This window comes from Lactuca sativa, chromosome 2 (genome assembly GCF_002870075.4).
Source record: "Lactuca sativa cultivar Salinas chromosome 2, Lsat_Salinas_v11, whole genome shotgun sequence".
In the NCBI taxonomy this organism is placed as follows: domain Eukaryota; kingdom Viridiplantae; phylum Streptophyta; class Magnoliopsida; order Asterales; family Asteraceae; genus Lactuca; species Lactuca sativa.
Window position 1 is genome coordinate 149,680,346 of NC_056624.2, and position 12,061 is coordinate 149,692,406.

Below are 12,061 nucleotides of genomic sequence, written 5' to 3' on the forward strand. Positions count from 1 at the left end.
ACTGGTTTGAGGTCTTAGGAAGGGGTGAAAATGGTGAGACAGGGGTATCCATATGTTTGCGGTTTAGAATCTCTCCCATAAAAGTTAGATTTTGTAACTCCTTCAAGGGACGAGCAATAGGTTTCGGAAACTCGCTTCTGAGACCCGGTGCTTTGGACCATGGATAAAGAAAATTATTGGTCATTCGTTCACTTGCTTCAAGAATATCTATTGCATGATGTAAAACATCAATTTTGGCATTCAGACGTTTGTTATTAGAAACTAGAACATTTTTTCAGAATAAGTGATATCATATTTCTCTTTTAAAATGATACATTCATCTTGGGACATTACAAGATCTCTTTCTAATGATTCTATATTAAGCTTCCTATCTTCGAATCGTAATCTAAGGCGAGTCAGCTCACTTTCCAGCTTCTCACTTATTTCTATGACAAACTCATAGGCTTTATGGATGATGGTCATATCTGATTGGATATGGGATAGATATGGTTCACAAAGAGCTAAATAGATTTTACCTGTTGAATGATGCTCTTGCCTGGTGGATCATTGGTTGCCATGTCGCAAAATTTTGGCTCGACATCTCCTTCTAAACCTGATGACCAATAGCCTTCATCACATTCGATCGTTTTTCTAGCCATAAGAACCATATTTCTCCAAGTACTGACATCGTCCTCATCTCCAGGAGATTGGTACTCTTTAACATTTCTTGACACAATATTAACGAAAGCTTTCTCACTTGCAACCATCACTTGAGCTTTGCAGGCATAATATGCAAAATCCTTGATATTTAATTTCTGAGTAGTTTCAACCATACAATCTTAGGCAAAATGATTACCATGACCATACTTGTGACAAACTATCTTAGGTTTGTCTCACTTAGGATTATCGTGGGATTCCAAGGGATGACTTGATGACGAGATGTTGTGTTTGTAAGCAGGTGGATTCTCTAAAGATAGGAAATGGTTAAGGATTATTTTGATGAGGGGATTGGAAATAGTTATGATAAGGTTTGTGAGAGGGATTCCATGGATGCTTATATTTCATGGACATTAATGCAAAATCTTGTTGAAAGCGAAGTTCGGACTCAGCTGCATTGGGATCGAAATTCTCAGCATGATTCATAATAGGTGGAGTTGATGGAGTGGGAAAGGTTGGTTAAAATGGTGTAACAGGTGGGATAGTTATGAAGAGATCTGACATGGATGGGGTTGGAATGATTGGGTTAACCTGACTAACCAAGGCAAGAGGACCTCCTGACAGTTCTCTTAACGTTTATGCAATGTTTGATTCATGACCTTAGAGTTCGTCAAAGGGTTGGTAAAGCTTAAACTTCTTCAAAGATCCATTACTCTAAAGACACAGTTTGACATTCCCCGAACCTTTTCCGAGGCTATTGATGAACTTCAGGTTGTACTCGAGAGGATTTATGGTTATTTCGTGTGCATTCATGTTGTTTACAACAATTCGATACATATTTGAAGTCAAGGCTACGGATTTCCCTGGAGTAGTGGTGAATGTATCAAAGTCATTAGCAAATGAAGTCATATGCTTGTATTTCATATTCTCAGATCCTTCGAACAGATCTTGAAGAGTGCCCCAAATCTCTTTAGCAGACTTGAACAACTTAACGTGCTCAAAGAAAGAAGGAGGAACACCGAACACCATCTCGGAAAATACAACTTGATATGCATGCAGTTTTTCGATGTATGTATCAGTGAGAGGTGTTGAGCATTATTTTTCTTTCCCCATGATAGTTGCCACGACATCTCTCACTGTTTGTCTGAACGGAACATGTGGACCTTCTTTCTTGGATCTCTATATTTCTTCACCTTTTTCCTTACCAATTAAAAATCTTTCCATTCTAACTTTCCAGTGATCACACTCTTCAACAACTAGCAATGAGGCACGAGAAGGGCGACCTACACTATTTGTTATTTGCATTGAATACATTTGCTGAAATGAATTAGGAGCAGCCATTGAAGTTAAGATATTAGAGCAGAAGCGGTATATAGAAGAACCTTTATCCTGAACACAGAAATGATTGATATACCAAGGTATCGCAGGGACAAGGTTTGAAAACTCAAGCCTTGATTTAATCTTTAATATCAAAGTCTGCTCTTAATATGAGGTTCCAGTAGAATCTGGTAAACTAGTTAGGACTCGAGGATATATAATCAACAAAGTATTCAAGCAATAAATGAAGTCAATTTGAATATAATCAATTCAAAGATAATTTAAGAACAATAAGAATGTAATGAAAGAACTTTGAGTTGAAGGAAAGTTAAAAGTGATGGCTATTATTGGATTAATACTTTGGTTTGTTCACATACCAATTGTTGAAGCATCCAATCCTTAAATAGTGAAGGAGGAACATCGTACAAACCATTACAACATCCTAAGGACTGGATAATGATTTGTGTTTGAAAAGCTGACATCTAAAAGATACATACGACTAAGTCCTATGAACTATTACATCAAAGTAAAGCCAAAATGCATTAGCCTTGTAGTGACAAAGAACATTGTTTGGAATGCGGAATTAGAGTTTGCACAATGAACATGGTGATTTGGGTGTTCAAGAGATGTATTCATTGTATATGGTGTTACACAAAAAGGATCTAGATCTAGACTACATAAATAACACACACTTACACACTCAACTTTTACATCTCTCAAGCACACCTCTACAAGTGGACAAACCCACCTTATATAGAGGTGTTTACATGTCTCTCTTTCACTCTCACTAACACATGTGTCAAAAGGCTAATACTCCACATGCAAGTGGGTTTTACAAAAGTCAAACATTTACAAAGTCAATAATGAATAACTTTGCACCCCAACATTCTTCCCCTCAAAGTTAGGAATGGATGACCCACTTCAATTCTTCCAAAATCAAGCACTACGCGGTTCGAGCCTCAAAGGTGACACATGTCGAAACGAACTTCAATCTTCAATTCTTCCATGATTCTTCAATTTGGGCTCTAAGATGTAAGACCGTACAAACCGAGCAGCAACGAATGATTAAAAATAATCACCCTAAAGTTGCGCTAAAAACACACCCCAAAAATCTTCAATAAAAGCCAAACCCATTTCGAATACATCACTTCTGAACTTCCAATTGCATCATCTCGTAGGCTTCAAAACTTCAAGATCACTTCGGTCTTCAAATCTGCGTAATATGAAAAATACAAGTTCGAATTTCCATATAAAACTTCTCCCCTTTTTTATAATCGAAATTTGATTATAAAACTCCCAAGGAAAAAGAACGTGCTCTATTTGGAATTTTTCGTGTCAAAACTCCCCCTTAACATGTGGCATAAACTGTGTGCTTTAATCCGGAAAATCCAAAAAATATTGAATTTTTAGCTTCGTTCACGGACCGCCTTCGACAAAATTTATCAAAAACGGGTAGAGATTGTCAATTTTAAAATTTTGCAGTGACCCGGTGCGCCCAAAACAACAAAATATGCAAAACTCTCCCCCTTTTCCAAAGCTGGGTAGAAAGCGTCAATTTGCACAAATTGCAGGGGCCTGAAATTCACTTTCTTCAATTTTCAGCAAAAAACAGTCCTTTTTGAATTTGGTTGCAAACTGCCAAAAATTCAAAGTCTCAGGGACCATCTTCGAAAATTCTGCCTTTGTGCTCCAAACATACGAAGACTAGTACCAAATATGCGAAGCCTCAAACAATTTTCGAAGTTTGGTGAAAAGTGTCAAACATACGAAACTTGCTTTAATTTTCGAAGTGTCAAAAATTCGAAGGTTCAGTGGCCAGATTCGAAACTTCCCATTTTCTTTTAATTCATACGAAGCTTTTTGTGATCAAACATACGAAGACTTTTGCTCTATCATACGAAGCCTTTTCCCAATTGACAACCATTCGAAATTTGAGGGACTATATTCGAAAATTTTGGTTTTGCTTCCAAACATACGAAATTTTGCCAAACATACGAAATTTTGCTTCTCTCTCCTCTTCGTATGAAAATCGTCTTCCCAAAATTTTTCCCAAACACACGAATGCAAAGCATACGAAGACTCTGAATGTACAGTAACCTCTGAATATCTCTTAATCGGATTTTTTCACTTCATACATTCAACCCAAAAAACCATTCTTCGTTCTTACAGTTCATTGTTACAGTTCTTCAAACCATCGATTCCCCAAATCTTCGAATCTTAACATTACAGGGACCCCAAATCGATCATTAACCCTTTAATAACCCGTCGAACTTTCGCTTTTCAGGCAAGATCACCTCCAATCTAAATCGATCCATGTAAACCAAACTCACAATTGATCCTCAATACTCGACTCCAAACATTCGATCATTCGCCCCAATTCCAAAATCGTTGTCATCAACAACAAATTTCAACCCTTCGAATCTTTTAGTAACTCAACCCAACTGTTCATCAATTCTTCGTTCACAACCCAAATTTCATTTCATTCATCACTCAAACAACCAAAATCAATTCTATCATCAAATAACATTCAAAATCAAATATGTCAGCAATGCTGCCTTCACTTCCTGTTCGTCATCAAGAACATCGATACCTCCAGATTCGAAATTAAATTGAAATTTGATTAAATTTCAACTCTTTCAACCTTAAAACCCATTTCGTTTACTGAATTCATCCCCAAAATCATATCCTTCATAATTGAAATATCAAATTTTGACTTTAAATGAAGATTTGATTTTTCAAATCGTCAATCGACAAACACGAAATGGAATATTTCACTGTTCTTCATCGCCTTCAAACGTTCTTGATGATATTCATCAAAATCAAGAATTAATTTTGACGATTCTTCATTCGAACTTGTCTGAACTTGATTTCATCATGTATCAAATCACATGAAATCAAAGTATATCATCAGATTATCGATCGCCATTCAAACAAAAGAAAGCATACAAACTTATCGAGAAAACGAGAAGAGAAATTATGTGCGATCGATTGAGAAGTATGAACAAATGTGTGTAAATCCAATGGTACAATTAACTGAAGCGTTTGACAACACCAATGACGAGTTCAATAATTCATCTGCTTTAATCGATGTTAGGCTCACACTTTATTGAATTGAAATTGTTTATGGGCTTGAACATGATTAAATGAATAGTAAAGAATCAGAAACTTGGGTTTCAAATATCCAAACATACGAACAGTAACATGAATATTGAGATTTGACTCGATTTTTCTATTTATTTGGATTTGATCTATGAAAGAAAATAAATTGGATCTACAATTGGGCTTGAAATAAATTCAATCCAATCCGAGACAAAATGATAAAAAATCATAAACACAATGCACGATTCAACAAGATTAAGAGAGATCATAGAGAGAGACTCACCAAAATTGATCAAATTGCGACAAAAATTGCCAAACCGAGAATCGTTCTTCAAATATCACCTTGATGTTGAAGACTCGCTCTAATACCAATTGTAGTGACAAAGAACATTGTTTGGCATGCGGAATTAAAGTTTGCACAATGAACATGGTGATTTGGGTGTTCAAGAGATGTATTCATTGTATATGGTGTTACACAAAAAAGATCTAGATCTAGACTACATAAATAACACACACTTACACACTTAACTTTTACATCTCTCAAGCACACCTCTACAAGTGGACAAACCCACCTTATATAGAGGTGTTTACATGTCTCTCTTTCACTCTCACTAACACATGTGTCAAAAGGCTAGTAATCCACATGCAAGTGGGTTTTACAAAAGTCAAACATTTACAAAGTCAATAATGAATAACTTTGCACCCCAACAAGCTTCCTGACTTCGGAACATCTGGATCTCGAACTTGATATGGCTTCAAAACTTCACCATATCTCGGATTCAGCTGAATTTGGAACTTGATTTCTTGGGATTGCTAGAGGTTCACTTTTCATGTATCAACACAACACCTACTGTAATCTTGTTGTTGATGTAGGGAGAGCCACGTGGAAGAATGAACTTAGTGTATTTGGACATTCTAGGCTTCTTAGTTCTTTCTGAGTTAGATGAATAAGATGAACCAGCTGAATGTACTAAGTTCAGCTTCTTTACTTTGTTGACGAGGTTTTGAATAGCCAGTTTTACCTCATAAGCATGAACACCTTTATGCTTAGAAATTATCTCTCGAATTTGTATCTACTCCCTCTAGTCATATTTTACCAATTCACGAGCGAATATAAACTTCTGTGTATTCATACTCGACTTTTTCCTAACCAGATGTAATTTAAGAGATTCGTTCATGGGTTTGGTGCATCTTGATGAGTTGAAAACTCTTTTAGGATCAATAAGATTCTTAACAAATAAATCAGAAATTAAACCAAAGTGCAAACATACAATGAATCAAACAGATGTCGAATGATTAAAACAGCAACACCTCAGAAGATCTCGATGAAGAACTTCTACTATAGAGGTGTGCTAAGGTTACAGTACGATCAAGGAAATATTCAAGAAGTGTATCTAATGTGATGCATGCATGCACCATAAATACTAAACCCTAAAAACAAATACACGGTTGGATAGGCCCAAATCGTGAATACATTGGACTAAACTAATGAAGCCCAATGGCACAACCCATAGACTCAACAATCTTCCCCTTTGCACCAATTTAGGCGAGAGATCACTTCGGTTGAGTAACGGTGGTTTTCTTCACAATCTTGAATAGCTTCGGTATGATGGCAAGTAGAGTTTGATGAAAGTTAATATACAACCGAAGCATATATGAAAACATCTTCTTATCTGCATCACTGTTCTGATTGCACCTGTATATTATATCGAGAATATGATCCAAGAAAGAAGTGGAGAACAGGTGTTTGTCAACGAGAGCGAACAGGCTTTTTTGACCTTCGCCTCTGGTGAACATGATTGTGTGAAACTATAGGTTGATTTTTCCCTTCATCATCACGTTGATGTCACTTGCCTTCTTAATTGGCTTGATAGTGGGTTTCTTCCTTAAGGCAGAGGTGATCTCCTGATCCATCTTCGCGACTTCAAGAATATAACACACCAGCATTCGCTTGATGTGATCGATGATAGGCTCATAATCTTGTTGATTAGTCAACAAAATATTGTTCAGGACAATCCAGTCATGAGGATTTAAATTTGGAAAATCATCAAGGGAGATCATATGAACCGAACTGTCTGGGTCTTGGGTCACTTTGAATTTGATATTGATAAACTTCCCTGCCGAAGTGGGTTTCTACACCTTGACTGTTGTGATCTTCTATTTACTCCAAGTCAGGTATCGCGGTTGAGAGAACGCAAGATAATATTCGATCAGATGTCAATCAACCTTCGGGTCAGGAGAGGGGATGGCAATAGTTGACTCGAAACAATGAAATATGAACGCCTTTCGGGTGATTGTCATATCAAACTGAGAATCCTTGGAATTATCAAGATCGAATGAAAGGACCAGTTTGAGTCAATGTGTGCTTGGAGATTCAATTAACTCCTTCAGAAGTTTTTCCATCATCCACAGAGGAAACATAGATTTCCTTCGTTCCAATGCATCATTTGCTTCTTTTTGTTTCCTCTCCCTTTCAGCTTCTTCATTTGCTTTATGAAGCTTTTCCTCAAGCTCTCGTTCATTTCGTTTTATTTTGAGGTCTTCGGTTTTGGAAGTTTCTTCTACGGTTTCAACCACATCTTCAATTTCAACCTTATTAGCATCACCAACTTTCTTCTTTCGTTTGTCCTTCATACTGTCCAAAGCTTCATTACCCTTCGGTTCAGCAGTGACTTTTGGTTGGGAGATGGGTTTGCTTGTTGGAGGTTGTTGTGGTTGACCGTGGCTAACATCTTCTCCCCTTGTTTCAGAGGGACAATAGTCTCCAGAACACCTTCAATACTGCTTAGAATGTCTAGTGCAGGTCTCATCTTCTCAGCCAAGTGGTGTCGAACCGAGATAGTAAGGACCGAGTCATGTGCATCCAGAAGATTTAAAAGAATAGAGTGCACATCCCCAACGCTGCTTTTGATGACAGCTCACTCTGAATTAAGTTCATCGTTTTCTTTTAGCGCCTGGGTAAGCTTTAGAACCTGAGTCTTGACTTTGGTGGTTTTGAGAGCCAGTTCATCAATGACTTTGTTTTCCATGGCTAGATTAGCTTGGAGTTTATCAAGATGTGTATGGATAGATGATTGAAGCTTAGTGTAGTTAGTCTCCATGACTTGACGTGCTTCCTCAAAGTGCTTCTTTTCAGTTTGAAGCGAGCTGGTAAGATTATCAACAGAAGCATTCACCATTTGAGCATTCTTCTGAGCTGCAGCTTGAAGAGAATCAAGAAAAACGTGAGCATAAGAAATTAGTTTTTCGACTTTTGCGGTCGCTTGCTTGCAATCTTTGGTGGATTCTTCAACTGCAATAGAAGCTTTCTGGCATGAGGAAGTGGAAGCATCTGTAGCTTTAACAACATTAGAAATGGAAGTGTCATGCTCCTTGACAAAGGTTGCCAACAGAGCCTTGATTGCAGCTTCAGAGTATGCCTCACTTGCATTAGAAGAGGAAGAAGAAAGCAATTGGTCAAGCTTGTCATTCAGATTCTTTAATTGCCTCTTGATGACAGGAGCGTCATCATCATCATCATCATCGCTTTGAACTCGATATGGGCTAAAATAGATAGAATCAAACTCCATTTCTGCTCCGCCAAGAACAATGTCAGATTCGTGTGAGGGAGGTGAGGACAGAGGTTTTAAGGTAATTGGGGGTTCAGATTCTGAAGTAGGTTCCCCAATATCAGATATGTTGACACGAACTTGAGGTTCGGTTGTAGTAGTAGTGGTTGTGGTAACCTCGGTGAATAAAGGGGTGGGAATTGGAATTGAGGTTGTAGTTGAAGATGAGATGGGAGGAGGGCATGGAGCAATGGTAATAGGAACCAATTGTGTAGGAGAAGGAGGAGGTGAGGTTTGGTTACCTTCATGAACTGGTGAGGGTGGAGGCGAATTACCTCGAAGCGAACTCTTGTGCTGAGAAACATCATCATCACTAGAATCTGGTTCGGGCTGTTGGTCAGATGGAACGCAGTCATAATCACTTAAAGAAGGAGCCTTCGGCTTGTGTGCCTTCTTCTTGGTCTTGCGTTTCTTTAGAGCAGAAGGATTGTTTATTCATACTTTTGCTTCTTGGGAGTAGAAACTTTAGAGGATTGACCTTCCTTCTCCTCTTTTCTTTCAGGCTTCTTCCCTCGTTTTGTTGGTTTATCTGCTGCGTCTAGCGAGCTTTGCATTTCGGGAGTAAGTTTCCTTGGTCCTGAAGGAGGTAGCTGCCTGTACTCATTCATCAATTTTCTTTCACTAGAAACACACATGTACATGGATTCCGGAACCGAACCAATAAACATAAACTTCGATGGATCAGAAACTATTATCTTCGTCGCGTGGAAGGTAGCAATAGACGATATCAATCAGTCCGCTATTGTTGGAACTTGAAACTTCTCCATCACCCATTGAGTAACAAGAGCCCAAAACCTAGCGCAAGAGATTTCCGAGTAGCAAGAAATAGAACTGAGACTTTGAACCAGTTGAGACCATAAGATAGACCCAAAGTCCATGTTGACCCCATGGTACAGACCGTAGAGAAGGGTCATGAACGCCTTGCTCACCCCATCAGACCATGCAACCCTCTTCGATAAACCCTTAAAGAGGAGGGTAAAAAGGCCATTCCACTGAGGAGGATGGCATGATTTCTTGAACTTTTTGACAGTGGTGAGAACCTCAGTGTACCCCATATCATAGAACATTGTGAAGAGTTGCGTGGTGGTAACGGAATCAGGGTTGATCATGTGGTCGTCGATAGCAATCCTTAGCACCAAGCAAAATCTAGCTTTTTAAATCGATGCCTTTTGATTGAAGATTTCAAAGAAAATTCTCTCCTTGACCTTATCGTAGACAGCGGTTGAGTAGACCTGAGAAAGTAGTGACATGGGAACATACTCCACTTTGGTTAGGGAAACTACAAGTGGTGAATATTTGAGGCATTCAACCACTTGCAGCATGTAGGGATCATACTGGAAAGGTGAGTGATCAATGATGAGGTTTTGATTTGGTTTAATGGTGAGAAGAGAGGACTGGGCACTGTGTTCATGAACAGAAGAGGAATCCGCCATTGATGAACCTTGAAGAAAAAGATGAACAGTAGAGAGAGAATTCGTTGTATAGTGCTTGAGAGGATTTGTAAGTGGTAAGAGCATAAAAGGAAGTTGAGAAATCCCTTTATAAGATTACCATGAGAGAGAAAAATTTGGAGGGATGATTGTACGATCTGCTGACGTAACGCCTGAAAAAGCGCGATTTGACGACTGTTACTCCTAAAAGTGTGTCAAGCATGTCAGGCGGCGTGAGAAGGGAAATGATTCAAATTCACACGCCTTTAAAATCTTATCCTTTCATCTTCTCTTGAATTTTAAAACGATCCAAATTCCTGTTGAAATGTCGAGTCATCCTTTCGCTTCATATGAAATTTCCCTTCGCTCCCAACATAGTGTACCACTTCAGCATATTGAACCGAACGTTGTATCTGAGAAATAACAACTAGTACCACAATCAAGACTTATGGAAAATCATAAATATCTTCGTGTAAGAGTGTGCCAAAGAAAAAGAAATAAAGAAAATAATTTATGGGATTTAAGTAATGTCAATTAAGACACGAAACTGTGGATCCCGAGCACGAATCTCTTCCTTAAAAGTCTAGAGAGACTTAAAAGTGTCTGTGTGGTTTCCCGTTGAAATACGATCAAATGCTTATTAAGAAACATTGAAAGACATATTTTAATTATATGACTAATAGGGTGGCTTTCACTTCATTCAAACTATGGAACTTGATATATGACCGAAACTTGAATGAAGTACTTGTGAGACCAATGTAGTCTATAAAACAAGTAGGTTTGATCAATTTTCAGTGACTTGATGATTTTTGTAGAAATCTCAAAAATAAAAATAAACTGGATCTTATGGGTAGAAAAAGCCTTGGAGTCAGACAATTTCATAAAGATCCCAAAAAAATTAAAAAGAGATTTCTTGGTACCTTCCACTAAAGTGGTTTCGTTAATATTTGGGTGAAAACTAGAACGTTTGATTGTTCACCGTCAATACGTTATAGGTATTGGATTTTGGGTTTCACTTAGGACGTGGTGAAAGAAAGCTAAGATCATTAACACAGATGTTGTGTAACCATAAACCTCAGTGGTAAATTCTGAGAGTCTCAAGGGTTACGATTATGAACCTAAGTGTGATGGAGAAAAGTGATAAGGAGGTTAAAGAACCGAAAGTACCTCTGCTATATAGTAAGGACCGAACAGACAACTCTTAACTAAATGTGAGACGAGTAAGGTAGCTCATGACACAAGTGATTTTATCAGCCTGATTGGGAAGACTTGATTTGTGTATATCAAATCAGTAAGGCTTCACTTGAAGTCTTTGAGGCTTTGGTCAACATACAACAACATGCTTCTAGGGACACTTAGCTAGTACGAAGATAAAGAAATTTATACTTGTCCCAGCTCCATCATTTGAATTGTCCATGATACCTTTCAGTGATATTTTTGATATTTTGATTTTGATAATAATCAATAAATACAAAACAAAAAAAACATATTTTTGGATTTTATGAATTTTCTAAAAAAGAAATTAAAACAAAAAGAAAAATTAGTTTTGAATTTTATGAAATAAAATGAATTGAGAGAGGATATAAAAAGTGTACATAGTATACAACTGAAACTTCACCTAGAAGTAGTGAAGCAAAATGGACCGAGCGTTCGGTTCATTTCGGTTCCCGAAAAATCGGAGCCGAAATAGACTGAGCGTTCACTCTATTTCGCCTGTCCAATTATAATGTAGCGAAAAGGGCTTCAGTACAGACTCAACTTCCATCATACCTAAGCCTTGGAGTATTTTATTAAAACTAACTTTAGGTAAGGCGTTCGTGAAGATGTCAGCTAGTTGATCAGCAGATCTAACAAAGTGGATTTCCACATTACCATCTTCAACGTGATCCTTGATAAAGTGGTATCTCAGTGCTATATGTTTCGTTTTGGAGTGTTGCACTGGATTGTGACATATCCGAATAGCGCTTTCTG

At 37.8% G+C, this 12,061-nt stretch overlaps 1 protein-coding gene across 1 annotated transcript; it reads right to left on the minus strand.

The window, feature by feature from the left end:
- Window positions 1–7,407: 7,407 nt before the first annotated feature.
- LOC111909654 (uncharacterized) lies at window positions 7,408–9,301 on the minus strand. Its single transcript, XM_023905433.1, has 3 exons — window positions 9,125–9,301; window positions 7,975–9,071; window positions 7,408–7,792 (listed from the first exon to the last, which is right to left on the minus strand). Exons 1-3 carry the CDS (start codon window positions 9,299–9,301, stop codon window positions 7,408–7,410), a joined length of 1,659 nt encoding a protein of 552 aa, XP_023761201.1.
- Between the last annotated feature and the right edge of the window lie 2,760 nt (window positions 9,302–12,061).